Below are 20,727 nucleotides of genomic sequence, written 5' to 3' on the forward strand. Positions count from 1 at the left end.
CCACCAGTCATATGCATCTGGGTTCACTGGTATGTGCTGCATTAGCTCCCTCGACCGTCCAATCAAACTTAATTGTCATTCAAACTCTTAAGATATGGATACAGTTTAGGAGGCACTTTGGGCTAAAAAACACATCTGTAAATGCCCCCATCTGGGGTAACCATAATTTTCCACCTGCTTCCATGGATGCATCTTATCATTTATGGCACACAAAAGGCTTAAAATATATTTTCAACCTGTTCTCAGAGGGTCAGTTCTTGTCATTCACCGACCTAAGTGAGACATTTGATCTTCCAAAGTCGGACTTCTTCAGATATTTGCAAATTAGGAGTTTTGTCCAAAAAAACTTCACTTCTTTTCCAAATATACCAAATAATAATACCTTAGACGATATTCTCTCTTTGTCACCTGCAAAGAAGAGATTAATTTCGACTCTATACAGACTAATAAACGAAGCTCGTCCCGCCTCTCTTGAAGAAATCAGAAAGGGGTGGGAAACTGACTTGGGTCTGGCAATTAATGATGAAACTTGGGAGGCCACTCTTAGACGTATACCTGGGTCCTCAATCTGTGCACGTCACGGTCTGATACAGTTAAAGGTGGTTTTGAGAGCTCATTTCACTAATGCAAAACTGGCAAGCATGTATCCCAACTCAGACCCTTCCTGCCCACGCTGTAAAGGTCAACCAGCAGATCATATACATATGTTCTGGTCGTGCCCTGCACTTTCTACTTTATGGTCAAACATTTTTGATGTATATACAAAAATCTTTGGGGAAAAAATGTGTCCTAATCCCATGAGTGCTTTATTTGGAATTATTCCCTCCGACTGCCCTCTATCGAATAATGCACGTGATGTTATTGCTTTCACTACCCTTATCGCAAGGAGAAGCATCTTGCTTACTTGGAAACGGCAATCTCCGCCTAGCTTCAGTAGATGGATTAGAGAGACAGTGTACTTTCTGAAACTTGAAAAGATAAGATTTACCTTAAAAAAAACTACACAACAATTCTTAGAGACCTGGAACCCTTTTTTGAATTATTTTAAAGAACTACAAATACCTCTTGACGTGAGTAATGCTGAACACGACTAATTTATTTTATTATTATTATTATTATTTTTATTATTATTATGTTTTTTGGTATGTATTTATTTTATTTGTATTTATTTATTATCACTTTCCTTTGTTTATCTATAATTTTAATTTTTATCATATATGTATGCTTGTTAGCTACTTACTTTACTATTACTTTATTCCTGTAACTACATTGTAAGCTGCATATTTTAATAGTGATACCTGGGTGGGAGGGTTGGGTTGGGTTTTTGGCAAAGATGTATGTATACTATAACGATGGAACTTACTCTCTGCTAGCCAACTGTATTTGTTCATCTATGTTTGTGAAATATTTTGAAATAAAGTCTACAATCTGGGAAAAAGGAAAGGGAAAAAAAAAAAAAGGAAAAAAAAAAATGTAAAAGGCAGCGATATGCATTCCTTAAAGGCCTTAAATTAACATCTAAAAGAACCCTCCTCAACAGTTTAGCTCTGTTTATAATCTGAAATAGTCTTAATAAAGTTTTTATTCTTTTAGAGTCTCATATACATGCTTGCATTCTTATTTTTGGGGGGTTCTATGGCACCATTTTGTCATTTTCCTGCTGAGAGCAGCTTGTTCAAAATGTGATTGTGATTACATCTATAAAAGTATTCGGCCATGGATCGTTTCAGCTAATTACCAGCCAACTGTTAAAAAAAAATAAATAAAAATGAAATCCAAGTGGTTCAGAGTAAATAGGTCTGTAGAGCAGGATGTCAGTTCAGTCAAGTGGAGAAAAAACCTCAATGAAACAGATGAGAAGCACCGACGGGGGATAAATAGACTGCATACAGGTGCAGATTAATGACAGCACAGTGTACAAAACGCCATAACGCATATGAAGAATGCGTTTAACGACAGGATCAATTACCTGCCAGTTTTCATTTACATGACAAAACCACCCAACCTGCGAACAAAAAAGGCGCTACACAGACGTGTGGGGAAAAAGGTCATTCACGCAGAAGCAAACTAACAGAAGAGAAGACACAAGAGGAAGTGGTTCAAGTGTCGGAATGGGATGTTTTCTTTGTGCTGGCGCAGCCGTCAAGCTCATTTCTGAAGGCACTTTTTCAAATTCGTCAAATGAGTAACAATTGCACAAGACCCAGAGTAGAATAAGTTGCTCAACTCAAATACACCAGGTGTGTTGATCGCAGACAGCAGCTTACATAAAACAAGCCGGCTGAATGGGATTCATTCTTATTTGAAACTTTTTGTCAGTAAATTTGGACATTTTAACGTGAATAATTTAAATGATGCACACAGGAAAATTTGATTGGGACACCTGAACTGAATAAATATAAAGGTGGAGGTACATGCTGGCCTGCATTATTATTATTAAAGTGTAAGACTCAGATTTACATAGTAGCAGTCAAACCACAGGCGTGCGGACAAACAGGTGTAAAGGTTTGACAGTGATCACGTTGCATTACGTTTTATCAGCCTTGGACTGATAAAACTGACAATATTGCAGTGAAATACAAGGTCATTTTGTTTTATTTTCCCATAAATAAGGCACGATTCCTATTAGGAAAATAAAATAGCTATTTAAGTTTAAAATTATTCAGAGGCAGGACTTCTCTCAATAAGTGAATCATGAGATGCTTTTTCTTAATCCTTACAAGTTAGACTTCTCTCAAAAAGCTCTTAATTGGTTCAGTTCATATTTAAAAAATAGAGAACAGCACGTATAAGTTATTTGGATTAAAACAAACTTTTCAAAATGTGGGCGTTCCACAAGGTTCCATTATTGGACCCCTGCTTTTTGTTTTTATTTTGCTTGCGCGTCAGCTATTTACTTGAAAGTTGTAAAGATGTTCAGCGACCAGGGCATGCAGACCCCAAAATATTACCACAAAGATCACAAGAGGCTGCAGAGAAAAATGTGGGAGTTTTATTTTAGATCAAAACCCAATAAAGTGACACCACTGTAAAACACAGGAGACGTATAATCATTGAAGGTTTTGAGTTTTATACATTTTTCCTTTTATAAAATTGACTTTTAAATGTCTCGGTGGCCTTGTTCGAGAGGTAGTGGGTAAAATACTTTTCAAACCAGTAACTCATTGGCTAAAACAAAGACTAATCTGTGATCATCGATTTACACCAGTTACACCAGTTACACTGAAGGAATATTTTGGCCATTTTGAACCAATTTTTTATGTGAAAATAAAAATAATTAACCTTTCCACCTGCTGTAGATAACTACTCGAATGACCTCAGTTTGGTGGCATAAAGTTTTCGTCTGTCACTTAGCATTGGGCCAAATGTGGTGCAGTGCATCAAATGTTTTTACATTAATATCATAATTACACAGTGTCCTGAATAAATAAATTTTTAATTTAATCTAACAGGACTGACAAGCTTACAGCTAGTTCAATGGCAGCCAGGACCTAAAGGGATTTTTGTGATCTTAAAACAGTCTAATAAATGTCCTAGCAGTTCATGCAAACACACAAAATGTATTACACGGGTATTTATACAGAAGACTGGTTATTTACAAGAAACAAACAGAACAGCAGAATATCTTTTTTGTCATTGTCACACTGAACAACAAAAACTGAGTTGCCATGCTTGAATAAAATTTAAAATTCTACTAACTAATGTAAGATTGAAGCCGGTAGTAATGTCTGCATGAACTGCTCTGAAGATTTTCCAGACCGACGAGCTGACAAGCATGTCTGAGCGGACCCATTTCTGAAGTGAATCACTGCCATCTTAAAATCTTTGTGCAGATGATATTATTTAAACCTTTACAATGCATGGTTATTTTAATAGAAACCTCAAATTCTTTCTGAATTTGACCAAAGACTTTACCTACTATTAGAGTATGCAAATAACCACAGAATTCTACATAAATAATGGGGTAATGTGGCGTCGGAAAGGTCTATGAAACAGCATTTGCGTAAACCGCTAAAAAATTTAGAGATTGGAGCTGTTTTAAGCCGACAGCACCCCACTTTGGTTGGAGCCGTGTTTGGACCGGTCGAACATAAACGGTCGTTCAACGGGTATTTATTTACAACGAATAAGATTAATTCTCCAGAACGTTTACACAGAACCAACTTCAAAATGGCCTAAATATCCTTTTAATGTGATACACTGGTTTTAGAGGCAGCTGTGGCTCAGTGGTTAGAGCGATCATCCTCCAATGAGACAGTCGGAGGTTTGATTCCTGGCAGCAGTCACATGTTGAAATGTCCATGGGCAAGACGCTGAACTCCTCATTGCCTCCAATGTGCCCCATCGGTGTCTGAACAGAGTTTAAAGCTCTGATTAGACACTATAGGATGGTTTATTTAGATTAGAGGTGGAGTACTGTGTGGATGGGTAAATGAGGGCTCAGATTGTGTGTTGAAGCGCTTTGAGTGGTCTTTACAACATGTACTGTCCCCATTTTAGTTATTTAAAAAATAAAATAAAAGCATGCAGGCTTGCACAGCCAGTGAGTGTTACTTCATGCTGTGCGATTCCTTTCGACGTGTTGTTCAGTATCTGGAGCAGCTTCAGACAGAGCAACAACACCTGATAGCGTCTGAACGGGGAATGTGGTACATTCGCATTCCGAGCAGAGCGAGCTGCGGCGTGGAGACGAGCCAAGATTTGACTTTAAAGTGTTACAAACACACAGTACGAACGCACTAAACAAGAAAAACAGAATACACGTATTACAATATTTTTTTACAGTAAATAGTTCACAGTGTAGTTTCAGGCGCCACAGCGATTAGATCAGCTTAGTTTGATGCAGCTCAGTTCCAAACCTTCTGCATCAACTACATAGCAGGACATTTATTTCCCGAAGCTTTTCTTTTTAAAACTAGTCACATGAACCATCACGGCTTACTGAACTACAGCCACCCAGTTGAGTACGATCTGGGTTTTCGGCTGCATGTTGACTCAGTTTCTAGCTAGCTGAGCGACAGTTTTCCCCTCTCATTTGGTTGAGGTTAACTGATCGTAACGAGACGGTAAAGAGTTTCTCAGCTGGTCTCTGAGCCGAAATTGGGTTTACTGTGAAACCTGGAGTTTTATGTAACTCTGGTCAAATTTGTTTCAGAAAACAGGTTCGTTGGAGTTAAATCAGCACAGCCACATGTGAGGATTGTATCTCTGGGCAACGTATTAAATATATATATATATATATATATATTAACTGAGATCTGCTGAGGAAAGAGGTGTTGTGTTTGGAATGATACTTATTTATGCTGCCGTGCAGCAATAACTCATGCTGGCTGAGAAGAGTGACAGATTCCTGGTATCTGGATTCCTTCAGGCATTCTGCCCCACAGCGACTCTGAGGCATGACTTCTGCCATAAAATAAAAAACTCACTTGCTTTTGGACAAACTTTAAACACCCCAGAAACAGACTAACTTTAAAGATTACAACTCCAACAAACGGTGGAAGAAGATATTTTCCTCTTAGTCAAAAGTTGGTACACTAGTTTCCATCCATTCATCGGTTTAATCACCATTAAAGTGATGGATTTTACACTTAATTCCACTTTTGTTTTAAAGTTGGGACAGTTTGCCATATTTGGTGCGGTTGCTCTTCTCTAATCTTTTTATCCAACAACAGTCAAGGTGACATGGATCGAATAGTTTCGAAATGTGTTCAGGAATGTCGCAGAGAACGAAAGGGAATATTATTTAGGCAGATTAGCAGCAAACAGACCCACCTGCTTATTAAAATGAACAAGCAAAACCACAAGGAAAGTGGACAGACCCAGTTTTCAAACCTCCCTTCGGCCCGTAGGCATCTCTGGCTCAGAGCACAAGAAAACATGCTGCTGTTAAGGAAGAAACATACCAAGGAACTGTACACGGAGTCAATTAGATGAATAGAAAAAAAGCTGGCACAAAACACATTTAATCCTGGTTCTGTACTTACATTATGAGGGACTAATGAGCTCTTTTTTTCTCCCCCCTAAACGATCAGGATTTAGTACTCGTCTATAATACTTTGTATATTTTTTTTGATTAATCGTTTTTCTTCGTCCACGTGTTCTAATAACAAAAACACTGAAATACCCATGCCTCGCCACTAGGTGGCGAGAAGACCCACATTACTGACATACCAAAATGCAGATAGAAAACAGACTTGGCTTTGCTAAAAAAATTCAGGCAAAACTAATTTATTTAAAATGTGATATTGTTTACAATTAGGCATTTCAGCTCTCGGTCGAAGTTTGACGATGACACGGTTGGGGTAAAGTTGGATAAATGTAATAAAATTTAAAAAACAGCACCATTAATGTTCGGGTTTTTAGGCTGCAAAGTCAGAGTGAACGCTTGCAAAACAGGCTGCTACTTTATTTTTCGAAAAGCTCCATTTCTGGAGTCTATAAAGACCTACAAAAAGTTTTTTTTTTTTTTTAAATCAACTTTGGAGTGTTTTTAAAATTCAGTTTTTCATCACCGAGCTCTGTGTGGCAAAGGTCTTCAAGAATATCTGGAGTAACGTGGACAGGGCTTTAATGTTTTTCAACATAATTATTTTGTTTCGTAGTAAAACTGTTTAAATGAAAGCACCAACGTCCCACCAAACACAGGGGTCACACAGCTTTATTTGACGAAGGACCTTCTCAGAGCGGACATCTCCGTTCTCACTCTCCAGAGGGGTTCATGCAATCAGACTAAGATTTTTTTATTTTTTTTTAATGTACATATAAAGGCCTCAATCCAGCCGACTTTAGTTGTGAGGTGAGAGGATTTACTCACTTTAATTAACTCTGAGCTCATGAACAGACTCTACATTGTTGTGAAGGAACCATGTATCTTATCGCAGCATTCCTCAGATTACTTGCAGGTAGGGCTTTTCAACACACGTGTATTTCTATTCCTATTAGGATGCTGTATTGACACACCTTCACCCCGACCCCCAACCCAAAAACATGACATTTCCCTGTATAAGGACCGGGCTTTGGTCTCCATAAGGTCCTGACAAGGTGGGAGATCATAACAGAAAGGTTGCTAAAATGATAACAAAAGCTAAGTTCACACACAAGTATGTATTGTGCATTTTTACAATAACTCTCCTGGGTGACTCATGTTTAGTCGAGTGCCAGATAGAGACAACAGACAATCTGTCTGAATCTTACATGATGCAGAATGTCAACAGTAAGGCTCAAAACAACATAAAATAGTCCTGAATTTTCAAAAACCGTCGTTTTATTTCAATCTATACAGTAAGAAACACAAGTTGATTAACATACACAGTATGTTTAAAAGCCTAGCACTCAGTCTAAGGGGCCATCTCAGACACGGTCAGCTGACCAGCAGGTTGTCTTTGACTGGAGACATGGGCTCCTTCTTACAGGAAGTCATCTTCTGAGCGTCCCTGGGAAAAAAGAAGCAGATGTTGTACCATTAGAAACCTTTTCATAAGAGTTGATTTCAATCTTAAGTGCTTGAGTTCTTTGATTCTGTGAAAAAAGACATTTCAGTTTTAGTTGAGCTCAGAAAATGTCTGGAACCACTACTTTACTGTCTCAAAGACAGACATACTGCCAAGGCCAATCTAGCCACACATTTTGATGTATATTGTCTCTTGTTTATTTTTCCAAAGGTGCTGGAGGAGTTGCTAATCAAAAATCCTGATAAAAACACGGATGAACAACAGGCAAATAGTATTAAGGTGCTTCAATCCTTTCGCTTTAGAACTCTTAATTAAGTAGCTGCTAACATTAGCTTTAATAATTATGAACCAATTCTTTGTAAATCCCTTAAAAGCCAATAATCAGTTGCATCACCTGTAACCTGAGCAGGAAGTTGTACCTTCAGACTAAAGGAGTGCACATCAATGAAGCGTTTCCATAAAGTAAAAAAAGGAATAGATTCCCTTTTATAGTGTATTACAAGACAAAAGTTTCGGCTTATCTGTACAGTAACGTTGGTGCTTTCTTACTTATTGAAGCTGTAGTTCTTCCACAGGCTGCTGATGGTGGCCTGGACTCCAGGGTTGTTCTCATTATTTGTGGCGGAGCTTTTCTTGGCCGAGCCGACGCTCTTCTTCCTCAAGCCGCTGGCCCTGGCCCGGCCCAAAGACGGCGTCGTGGCCGTTTGAGCCCCGCTGCTGGACCTCAGCTTTGACAGTCCAGAAACCTAGATGACCGAGGATGACAATCACAACATAAACCGAAATGCAGAAAACCAACTTTAATTTTGTTTATTTTACTTCTGCCGACAATTTTGTCCCATTTCCATGTAAATTAGGAAGTAATATTTTTGTTTCCAGCAGGAAGACTACAGCTTTCCTCGTTTCTCTCTATACATATTTTGCTGGACGCTTTCCAGTCGCTGTTAATGAAAAACAACTCCACAACATGATGCTGCCACCACCGTGCTTCACTGTGAGGAAGCACGATGAGAGGTGTTCGGGTCGCATCAGACATGGTGTTGTCCTTGATGTCCAAAAAGCCTCATTTGTACTTCCCTACCACTTTGTCCCCGAGCTGTGCGGAGAGGTCCTTGGTCTTCATGCTGTCTTTTAGTGGCAGACCGTACTTCTTACAGTAGAGGTGCTGCACTTGTGCTGATTCTGGGGTTTGTCAGAACAGGTGGATATATAGGCTACCGTATTTTCCGCACTATAGGACGCACTGGATTATAAGACACACTGTCAATGAATGGTCCATTTTTGAACTTTTGTCATATATAAGCCGCGAGTATGTGGGGGCCTAATGCTGCAAGCGGTGCGGCTTTGTAGTTTACCAAAGTCGTACTAAAACATCACAACTTCTTACATATACAAAGCACTCCGGATTATAAGGCACACTGTCGTTTTTTGAGAAAATTGAAGGCTTTTAAGTGCGCCTTATAGTTTGGAAAATATGGTACTAGGATCACTCCCAGTTGGATGGTTTTTAACTAAATATGTTGCTTCTGAGGGTAACAGGTAATGATTCACTTAGCTTTAATATAAAAATTCAATTAAATTCAAGGCTGCAGGGCAACAAAATAGAATTAAAACTGATGCTTTTTCAACCCACTCCGAGCAGCAGCTCGCTGTACTGACGCAGATGGATTCAGGTTTGAGAATAAAAGTTTCCGTCAGTCTGATCGAGGTTCTGTTCAAACCCGTCAGGCTGAAGGATCTGCTGAAGGGTTTGAGTCGCCTGCTTGACCGCAATCCCTGCTGCACTGGGAACAATGCATCCACCGGGACCCGGGGGCGTTTCGTCGTCGTGTTAAAAAAGGAAGAAGCTGTTGGATGTGGCTTGAACGCAATCTGACCTTTGACCCCAGCCCGCCGGGCTTCCTTTCTGCTTCTGCCGAACGAACGGGACTCTCCGGTTCTGGTTCTACATCTGTGCTTGAATTCATTTCCTGGGGAAAAATTAAAAAATGGTAAATGGACGACATTAAACACCCGCAACGAATGGTATTGTGCGAAAGTCTTGAGCCAACCCCTTGTTTCTTTCTACTTTGGACATCTTGACCTTGTGGAAAAGACGTTTCAGGTCTCCAGCAGGTGAACAAAACTGGAGTCATGAGTTTATTATTTTTTTTAAATAAACCTGTCTTTGTTACAGGCTTTTTTTTTTTTTTTATAAATGGTACCTGAAGATAAAATTTAAGTGTTTTTTTTGTGTGTCTGATATGTGTCAACATAAGACTGGCTCATTCCTTGAGTTTAGGAGCCTCTTGAGACTAAAGATGAGTAAAAAAGCAGCCCCATTGCACAGAAAATCTAGAAAGCCTTCAATAAGCCAAAAGAACTACTGATTAGGGCCACCGTCATATCTAAAGAAACGAGTTATGGCTTCAGACTTGTGCACCTCTCTAAAGCACTGATTTCTAAATGTTTTTAAAGGTGGAGGAGGCTCCTGTGGACGTACAGATGCAGCATCCTCCAGGCTGTAGGAGAGGGCTTCTTCTTTGTGGAAGGAAACGAGGAAGGGCTGGGACTGGGAGAAGTAAGCGCTGTCCTGGGAGGGAGGGGAGTCCGAGAGGTCGCCCTCCGGATTACTACCAGGAGACGAGGACTGTGGGGGCGTTGTGTCTCCAGAGAGGCTGTGGTTCCTCTGAGAAGGTGAACAGCCCTCCTTCTTGTACTGAAACTGCTGCAGGGCGCCCAGGCCGGTGGCGGCCTTCGTCGTTCTCGAGTGCTCGGCGGAGGAGGAGCCGCCTGACCACTGGAACAGCTTGAGACCCCGACTGGCCGAACCGGGGGGCGAGCCGCTGGAGGACAGAGGTGGACTTGGAGTCGCCACGTGTGGGATGTCAGGTCCGTCGCTGTCAGGAGTCTGGACGCCGAGGGAGGCTCTGTCCTCGGAGGGGTCGACAGCTGCAGGCTCCACCCCCTGGTCGGACTCCTTTGTGCTCAGACTGCTTGCTGAACTGGAGCTAGTGAAGAATCTGGAGCGAGAACAAACAACTACATCAGAAAGCTGAACGCGGGACGATATTCTTACTTTGCATCGTCCCTCTCCGGCTCCTCCTGGGAGAAAAAAGTCCAGCTGTAAAGGCACACAACGTCACCTGCTGCGGGTGGGCTGGCCGGCGTCCTCCTCCCCCGCCTCCTGGTTCCTCCTCTGCAGCAGCGTGGCGAAGCGGTTGCGTGGTCGGGGCTGCGGCCTGGACGGAGACTTGTCCGGCAGCTGTTCCGACTTGGATCGCTTCTGTCCAGGAGAGGAATACTGCTGGAGGACGTCCTGATCAGACATACAAGAGTCTGCAGAAAAGACGCACCAGTTTAAATAAACATGTAAATAACTGTTTGATTTACGTCATTTATCTGCTTTTCTGCCGTTGTTCTCATGTCTTTATTAAACTGGAGGGAAAGGGAAAGTCTGAATCAAAACTTGGACCATGCAGCTTGTAATTTATGATCAATTATCCTTTTTTTTTTACTCCCCTTATCTTAAAAAGTTACATTAAATATTTCTGATGGTTATGACAGAAGCATTTGTTTATATAAATATTTTCATTTTCAAAATCTGAGCAACTAGAAAAAGTCTAAATCATTTGCAGGACACAGTTTCATGAACCGGTCTCAGTAACTTAACGTAAAGAATATATTTATGAGAATGTCTTTAGCTCAGTGAAGGACACGATTTCATTTAACCGATCTGATGAGCGATTGGACGTTGTACTCATGTGCAATGATAAATCCTAACGAATAACGATGTTGTCATGTGCGTATGACTGTGTTTGTAATTTGTCTGACAGTTCGCTCCACCTGGAGCTTGTTACATCAGAGAGAGAGCTGTTATAGGGTGTGTCCACCATTGTTAAAACTGACCTGATGAAAATCCAGTTTGGATTAAAAATGTCAGATAAATCAGACTTGTACCGACTTGACTTCACTCATCCCTATGAGCTTTTTTTAAAACAGTAATGTTCCTCACCTAATAATGATGAGGAGGAGAGCTTGATCATAAAGAAGATCAGAATGGAAATATTTAAAAGACGGAGCCATGTCTCACATTAGCGTTTAGGTGTCTGATTATGGTACACGGATCGGGTTTCCAAACCAGCACTGGGAACTGTGAGCTCACCTTCTCTGGGCCTTTTCACCTGCAGCTCCCTGGAGGGCAGCTTCAGGCCGTCCAGGCCGATCACTCTCTCCTTCCCCCTGGTGGAGGGAGGCCGGTCTGGAGAAGCGGCGGGACAACGAGGAGGAGGAGGAGAGCCGGCAGAGGCAGGTGTGAAGCCAGTGCTCCAGATACTGGGCCCAGCTGAGGCCGGTGAGCCGTTCCAGCTGCTGCTGCGGGCTTTACACCGCTGGAAACACATTTAGTCAGCTGTATTATTTGTTCGAGACGGTTCACTTCCGCGGAGTGTGACAGTAACTTGTTGTGATGCGATACCTGCACGCTGGGTTTGTCTGGATTGAAGTCGTCTATCCTCTCCATGGTGTTGATGTCAAGGTTTCCCAAGGCCATATCCAAGCCTTTGTCCTCTTCTAGATTTCTGAATTCACTGCCATGAAGGATGACATAATGTACATGCAACACAGAGGAACTTACAGTTTACCATCGGCTGAAAATGATCTTAGATTAACTATTAGGACAGGAGGACAGGAGGATACAGTCCAGCGTAGCTGAGGGTGGCTGGATCTATGTGCTCTGGGTACGGGTTTACTGGAACAACTTTCCTCCTGACAGGATCGAACACCAGCTGGTACAGGAAGGTGTTGTTGGCCTTGACGAAGCCCTCGACATACTGTTCAGGGACGACCAGATTCATTTTCAGGTACTGACCCATCTTCCTGATCACCTGACGGAACAACGAGAAGTCACGATAAAGAGTCCGACACAGAAGCGGCACTCGATTTACCAACATCCGTTACAGCTGTGAATGGGGTCAGAGGTCAGTGTGTGAGGATAAAGTGCACTCCGTCTCAGTCTTTTGGATCCACTGCATGGTTTGCAGGCGTAGATTCCAGAAAATCCTGCATCAGCTCTTTTTAGTGTGATAATTTGAAGCTTTTCTGCCAGTAATTTGTTTGTTATATTTAATTAAATACATTTTTCATCAAAATATTTATTAATAAAGAATTGGTAATGAATTAGAAGAACACCCAAACACCTCACACAAATAAAGAGAATTCAGGGAGTTGGTTAAAGCGCAACAGACTGCAAACAACTTTCCATGAGCCACACTGCCCCCTGGTGGCTGGTTGTGCTTCTAACCTCCTCTACACTGACCAGTAGAACTATACAGTAAGGGTGTATTTTCACATCAAAAAAATAGACTGAAGAATGTCAAGAAACACATAATTTACACAAATATTTATCTTTTGAGGTGGGGTTCAGTGGAAAAGCAAACAATTAATATCTTACCTGTTGCAGATAGCTTTAATTCTGACAGGACTGATGGGATAAGGGCTGGACCGGTGTCATCTTAAAACAACTCCGATCTCAAACATTAATTAGCAGGTCATGCAAATGACTTTCACAGACTTTAAATCATTATCAGTTTTACATTACTTTGTATAATGTAAAGGTTTATAAAATGCATGAATCACCGTGAAGTTTTTAGGACCGCAGCAATCCTCTGTGCTCTTGGTCCTGCTTGCTTTAGCTCGTCAATCCAGACTAGAATATATAGGTGTTGTCATCAAGCCAAAATTTTGTTACACAATTAGATACTAAACTACATCCTGTATTTGAGCCATGTAAATAGATGCATGTCTGCCAGGTCTTTTAAACTTTAAACAACGAGGTGGAGCCTGAACCTGCTTCCCCAAGATCCTTCTTTGGAGGCGTTTTAATGTTTACAGAGAAAAGCACGACAGCAGCTTGGAATGCGTGTAATGTAAACATTTAGAGAGGCGGAAGCCGCGTTGGATTGTTACAGCATTAACGGTAGAGGAAAACGCTCAGCTGAGTCCACGCTGGCGGAGCAAACCGAGTTTAGGAGTAAGCCGGTCCCGGAGCCCCACGCTCGGCGAGCTGTTCCCACAATGATGATCAGACCTCCGGAGGAGCAGCTGCGCTCACCTTCAGGATGTCGGGGTCTTTGGCCAGCCGCAGCAGCTTACAGGCCTTTCCCAGGCCGATGCCGTGCAGGGAGGGCAGGTAGTCGCAGCCGGCCAGGATGCACATGTAGCGAAACCTCTCCTCCGTGAAAACGTTGCCCAGGGAGCGACAGCGGCCCAGGTTGCTCTGGTCTATCTCCAGCCCGTTGCCCTGCTTGTCCATTTTGAGAATCACCTACAAAACAGACGGAGAAAACTTTGTACTCTTTTCTTTGTGGCCTCCCTCTGAGCTTCGACCACCTCCGGCCTCCCGTTATCTGGTTTAGGTTCTTGTTCTAATAAAAACCAGAGTGCTCACAAATAAAGCTTGGTCTGAATATTAACAGTGTGCAGTATCACCTCCCTGTCATTCAGACCATCGACACCACAGCTTGTGTTTTAGGTACCGTTTTGCAGCCAAATGCCAGCAGGTCCGAGTCCTCGGTGATGACGGCCTGAGCAAAACCAGATTTAGTCAGGTACGCCAGCTGAGCGTCAGCTTCGTAGGGAGCCACCACGCAGTCCACTCCTCTCTCCCTCGCAGCCTGATTCAAACGAAAACACACAATTAATTCACACTGGAATGCCGTTCTCGTAGCTGCAGGCGGACACAACGGGGCTGCGGCTGATTTCAGGCAGTGCTGTGAACGTAACAAGAATCGACACAGTTGTAGATATTTTTTTTTTAATAAAGATAAATTTAAAGTATTTCCTTTTCCTGTTTTAAGTGAGTCACTTTGGACCACGACATTTAGAGAACAAACATTTCAAGTAAGCAGAGAGATGAAACACAGATCCAGCTCTTTTTCATTCATAGTTTTCGAAAAGGTTGTTGCAGCGTTTTATCTGGATTGAAACGATATTTCTGCAAAGCTTCAGTCTGGTTTAAAAGCACCGCACAGCACTCGTTTCTTTTAAGAGTTTCGAATGATTTACTTCCATCATCTCTGGTTTTTCTGCTGTCCTGGTTCGACTGAATTGAACCGCAGCCGTTCATACGATAAACCACAGCATTCTTCTCCCACGTCTGAACTCGTGTTGGTAATAAAGCTTTAAATGTTTCCACGTTTCTGACAGGAGTTCAGTCCGGCTGGGGAAGGATTCTTCAACTGGAACCCCATTTAATTGTGGGGTTCCTCAAGGCTCCGTTTTAGGCCGTTGCACTAAGTGCTGTAGACGGGATACTGAAATACTGTGGACGCTGTATCAAAAGCAGGGGTTAAGTCAAGCAGGAGAAGAACCACAAGTTCATGTCGCTGAAGACCCCTCGTAAAGCTGATTCTGTGCCACGCTAAGTTTTAAAACCAGACTGGAAACCCTCCAGGATCCTGACCATCCAGAAAAAGACTTGACGACTTTCTCCAGAGTTTTTAAATAATAAAAGGCAGCTTGGAGACGGGCCTTATTGTACATGCAGAACTGATCTAATTATTTGACTTTATTTGAGTTCATTTTATCACTGATTTATTGATCTTATACTCTCTTATTAGTAGAAGTAAGCTTTGACTAAAGCACAAAAAGAAAAAAGGCTTCATCATCATGTTTATGTATTAGGATCAGGTTTTTGGTACGAAATGACTGCAAAACATCAACAGCTCATATATTGTGAAAAATGTAGTATTGTCTGTTTATTTCTTTACGCTGGCTGAATGATGTTCTTTGGGCCAGACTGACAAAGATCCTCACCTTAATCACGTTGTGGGCCATGGCGGGGGTGATGTTCACACAGCGGGTGAAACAGTCCCGGGCCTCAGACAGCTTACCCTCACGCAGCAGCTGTCGGCCTTTTTGAAGATTGGCCTCCCTGCGCCTGAAAGGCAGACAGGAGAAGCAGAATTTAGGATCAAATGTTTGCCGATAATGGCACTTTATTACAACCTTAAGCGAGGCGAGCGCGGTGGTGACGTGGCGGCACAGAGAGAAACAAAAATCACAGGTGCTGCTCTGCTTCCCTGCCAAGAACAGTAACAAGTTCTGGATGTTATCTCTTTGTTAATATTTCGGTACGTGTTTGTGAAGGGGAAATCTGCCGGTCTGTACATTCCTTTCGGCTCGCTCACACGTAACAATGTTGCTCTGTTGCTGTTGTGGAACGCAGCGCTTTGAATGAACCAGTGGTTGTTTCAGCTTAAAGAGGCTTGAAAAACACACGATTATTGGGGTTGACCCAATTTATTTTATCCACCTCAGAATAATATGTCAGCCAGACATGAGAAAAACTGGGTGTGGCCCCTTCATGCTATTAAGGTCCAGGGTGATCCTCCCCTGGAAAACCTTTGAAGTAACATTAATCTGTGATTTTGGGGGTCCAATTGGAAGGATTTTATGTGCAATAACCTGCTAAGAACAAGTTTAATTCCTTTTTATAAACATGTAACAAATAGGCAGAGGAATAATATCATGACAATATGATAATCTTAAGTAAAAAAGTCTGTTTTTTTTTACTTTTATTTAAATACAGAAATTCAACTACTATCCCTGCTGCTGCCTAAATATAGTGACATTGCTATAATAATTAGAATCTAATATAATGTTTTAATTCTGATGTACAGGTACACGCAATGAGAGTAAATATGCTGCCAGTCCCAGTTTAAAATCACCATCAGACATTTCATGAACTCATGCCACCGATTTATTTAAATGCATTTATTCTCATCAACTATTTATGTTTCGAAGATCAAGACTGAAATCTTAATTTAATCACAAACACCTAAAACCCTAGAGAGCCAGCAGCCTGCTTTAAAATCTGTTGTGATTTTATTTAAACACAAATCTAGAATAAACTCCAGGATGCATGTTGTATTGAGTCGTAATAAAAGTTGTGTTTGCTGTTTTTGGGAAGAAATAAACGCTGTTCAAAGATTGAAGCAGTTGATCTGAATGACCCTAAAGCAGTCTGTTCGCTTCACTACACGCTGCTAGCTCTTGTAGCTCGTCGCAAACGTTCGTTTCCATAACTGTGTTTCAGCCGATAGTGCTGGGAGTCGGTGCTGCGGGCAGACAAGCCACGTCCATCTGTGGTTGTCGCTGCCAGAAACAACAGTCTTTTTAAACTTTTCCTGAGGGGGAAGTTTAAAGCGATGACAACAACCAGCCGACGGCCTGCGGGGGGGAGGCATCTCACTTAAAAGGCATATAACCGCAGGGAAGGTATGACTTTTAACACCTTGGTGTAGCTTCAAACCAGTATTTAATGATTATTTTAGGTTTTTGTAATGAAAAAAAAAATTGGCTGTTCAGTTTTTGAGCTGCACGGCAGGCTGGCTAACACGAATTCTGCTCTGGATCAGACACCGATTCTTCGGCGTGCTCCGAGGAGCTGTTGTGTGTACACGATAAAAGGTTTAATCCGTGCTGGATTTTACTCACTCTCTGCGAGCCTTTTCCACCTCTTGCTTGGAAGGCAGGTTGCGCCCATCGAACACCAGAATGGGCTTGACGCCGAAATTCAGCAACATGTCCACAAACTTCACGCAGTACCACACATACCTAGAATAGGACACATTAAAGAAAGATCACCAATTACTGATAACCACTTTCTGCATGCGAGTTTTGCTTGTTAAATACAACTTCTTACTGGTCCGTCGGCTCTCCTTTAGCGAGCTTCTCGGCACAAGAGAAAGCCCCTTTATGGAGCCAGCAGTACGTGTCGACGGCCACCGTCTGGCCTTTATATTTTTTCACGTTGACGGGCTCTGCTGCGTCTTTGATGAACTGCAACAATCCGGAGATTCCCATTTCCAGCCGCTCAGCTTAGACACGCTCTTCACACACCTGAGAACAAATCAAGAAAGTCACAAACACAACCCGTTTCCAACACTTTCCGAGAGGAAACAACCATACTGTCAATGAACAGCCATATAAAAAGGACCACCGTGGAGGGTTTAGTGGCATTAGTGATGCTGCGAGCCGAATCAACAAACTTCTATAGTGTGTTAAAGGACCTGCAGCCACAATCAAATCCTGTAAGAACACCTAAAATCCAACTGCTTAACTGGACACTGTACAGGCACACAACAAATGTTTGCAATGATTATTTTGTTGAATCAGCAAAAGAAATGGCAGCAAATTTCAAACCTACTGACTCGGCAGAGGCACCACTTGCAAACTGAGCTCCAAAACAAATATCTTTAGCTTTCCATTTTTGACTCTGAACTCAGTAAAAAGAGCTCTGATAAAACCAATAACTCATCTAGTATATTTGTCTTTTGAAAACTAATTTAAAGTCGAGGGTGATGTAGTGCTGGTGTAGATTCTCAGTCATCCAGGACGTGGTAAATCCAAAAAACAAAACAAAACAACAACAACAAAAAAAACAACTGGACTTCTATTCTGTAGCTGAAGACGTATTGCTTGTCAATTCAAAAAAGCAGAGCGTGTGGATAAAAAAAACAAACTACATGCCTAAAATAAACAATTAAACTGGACATTTCACACACTCACATTAAATTACTACAAATAAGGAGAGGAGATAAGCAGAAACCCGCACACAGGAGGAAAGTGTTGCAGTTTCAGCTGTAGAAGCTGGTGTACATCAGTGCTTGTTTCACCTGAGAGGTTAAAAAGTTCCACTTTAGTTAAGAGTTTTACTGCTTTCGGTAAACTGTTCCAAACCTGAGGAGCCTTGAACAAAAAGGAAGGTTATTTAGTTGATGTTTTGCACGTCGCTGGTTAAGTCTCCATGAACTGCTCCTCCTGTTGGAGCTCCTGATCTGCTGGCTTTTCAAGTAACATTTTTTTTTTTCAAAGAGGAAGACAGAAAGACCAGCCAGGACATATGTCTGCAAAACAGCCTCTGGCTTGAAGGTCTACGTGCAAAACAACAGCTGCACTTTCTTTAAAGGTGTAATGTTGTTCTAAGCACCATCCCTCATTTAAATAAATGTAAACCTATAATGAATCATGCATGACAGGATCACATCATTTTATTTCTGCAGAACCACACTGCTTCCTGTTCCACCACTTCCCTAAAGTCTTTCTACTTAAGACTTTATATAATCTTAAACAGGTTTTATCCTGTTATTGCACTGTTGTAAGCACCATCACTGAATGAAGCTACATCTATACTAATGCGATTTTATATTGTCAAATAACAAGATCGGTTGATGCGATAAAATAGTAGTAATGATTTTTTGTGTGAATATGAAACAGAGATCAAACTCTGTACTGAGAAAATGGACATGTATATTAATGTAACACTGCCCCAGGTAATGTATTGTATAACCCTTTCAAAACTCTAAAATATGCATTAATTTTTATCCAAAACAATCTGGAAAACTCACAAAACTAACAGGTTGAGAATCATGACTGCATTCTTAAAAAACAATTAGCATTAATACCAAGAAGCTGGAAATAACCCCACCCTCCCCTCGGTAGATACAGATTAAATGAACATACAGCAGACAAATGAACAAATGATTTTAGCATCTTAATATAAACGTGAAACACAACCCAGACATAAAGTTTCAGGCTAAAGTTTTCACTAATCACTTTGATAGTTAACACTTAAATCAATTTATATTAAGATTTTCGTAAATTAACGAACTGTTTATGCGCCGAATTTGACATAAATGCCGGATTTTTTTGTACAACCCTTTGGTTCTTACTTTAAGACCTCCATATGTGTGTTATTAAAGCGCGACGTGTTTTAAAGGTTTTAGTGAAGGGAATCCGTGGAGAACACTAAAGGAGCACCTAATCTGACACAACGGTCGGTACAACAACCGATATCCAAGTCCGCTACGTTTGAACGGGACAACACGTGAAAGCCGATTTAAAGTCGAGCTAAAATATGTTTAAAACTCACGCTTACCTTTTTTTTGTTTGATAATTCCCACACATACACAAACAGCGCAAAAACTAAAACGAGTTTGGTTATAGCGGTAAAACTACGTGGTTCATTAAGAGCTACTTCGATTGGTCGAATGGATTCGACCTCCAGGGCGGTTGGTCAGTAAGCTCTGCTTCTATTGGCTAGATGAATTGAGGGGGAGGAGTTTAGTTGGGAAAACATTGCATTTTCGGACAGTTGGTGGCGCAATGACTTATCCATATAAGTCATTGGTAATGAGACATTTTCACTCCCTTCAGAGCGGAAGTTGCTCCTTGGATTTTTTTTTTACTAATTTTAGCTGCACCTGTCGTGTGATTGCCATACTTTAATGCTTAATTTATTCTGATAAATGTTTTTTATTGTTTAAAACTTCAAAGACCAAACTGTGCTGTTTAATGGACTGTTAAAGCTTTTAACAACTATCATGAAACCACTCAACAATAAAAAATAATTTGTTGTGAAATAACGGCAAAATATTAATTAACTTTTAAGTATTTGGCTGCAAAAAAGGAAAGTCAACACAAAATAAACGTCACTGTCGAAATATACAAGAAAAAAACAAGCCAAGGCAGATTAAGAGAACCTAAAATTTTTTTGATTTTATTAAATGAGGCATTGCAAAACTAAATCAAAATATATGCAAATAAGAAAAACTAATAAAAAAACAATATAAAGTATATTATTTAAATATTCGGTAATATAGGTGTCAAATTTAGTAGTTACAAATTTTATTGTCACAATTTATACATTTATTATTGCCTTTAAAAATGTTTAATATTATTTTGTAGCATTTTGTGAGGTTGGATCAGTTTTATGTTTTGCTATTTCTTGATTTTTGAACATATAATCGGATTTTCTCAGTGTCTGTTGTCCACAGATGTGTTTACAGTGTGCACTTGTCCAAAAACACTACTGATAAATCAGCTGTAGCTGTAAACACTTAAACTCTATTGGTTTATGACCACATAGCACATTTAATTCTCCTTTTTCTTTATTTTGTTACAGAAGATAAAAAAAACAGATTTTCTGAAATTAATTGTTAACCTCTGGATCTCTGCTTTCCGTACTGTCAAACTGTCCCTGTCAGGCAGATTATTATTAATTATTATATTAAAGTTTACACAGTTTCACATTGTTGTTATTAAACAAAAAACAGGAAAAAATGCAGAGCTCATTGTGTTAAATCCAAAGGACTTCCTCACTGCTTGCATGTAAATTAGGAGGGTAAAAAGCAGCCAGGTGCCATCTGAAGCAGTTTGAGGAAAAACAGCAAAACTGTTACTGAGGCCTGCAGAGTCTGAGATGGAGCTCTTGTTTTTGTTTTTTTGCAAT

At 40.8% G+C, this 20,727-nt stretch overlaps 1 protein-coding gene across 1 annotated transcript; it reads right to left on the reverse strand.

The window, feature by feature from the left end:
- Positions 1-7,121: 7,121 nt before the first annotated feature.
- exo1 (exonuclease 1) lies at positions 7,122-19,491 on the reverse strand. Its single transcript, XM_037973715.1, has 14 exons — positions 19,375-19,491; positions 17,140-17,336; positions 16,932-17,051; positions 15,249-15,372; positions 13,970-14,107; positions 13,546-13,758; positions 12,132-12,319; positions 11,911-12,013; positions 11,599-11,824; positions 10,580-10,772; positions 9,937-10,456; positions 9,332-9,424; positions 8,004-8,200; positions 7,122-7,436 (listed from the first exon to the last, which is right to left on the reverse strand). Exons 2-14 carry the CDS (start codon positions 17,298-17,300, stop codon positions 7,364-7,366), a joined length of 2,349 nt encoding a protein of 782 aa, XP_037829643.1. The 5' UTR covers positions 17,301-17,336; positions 19,375-19,491; the 3' UTR covers positions 7,122-7,363.
- Positions 19,492-20,727: the final 1,236 nt, after the last annotated feature.

Source organism: Kryptolebias marmoratus, linkage group LG22, assembly GCF_001649575.2.
Source record: "Kryptolebias marmoratus isolate JLee-2015 linkage group LG22, ASM164957v2, whole genome shotgun sequence".
Classification (NCBI taxonomy): Eukaryota; Metazoa; Chordata; class Actinopteri; order Cyprinodontiformes; family Rivulidae; genus Kryptolebias; species Kryptolebias marmoratus.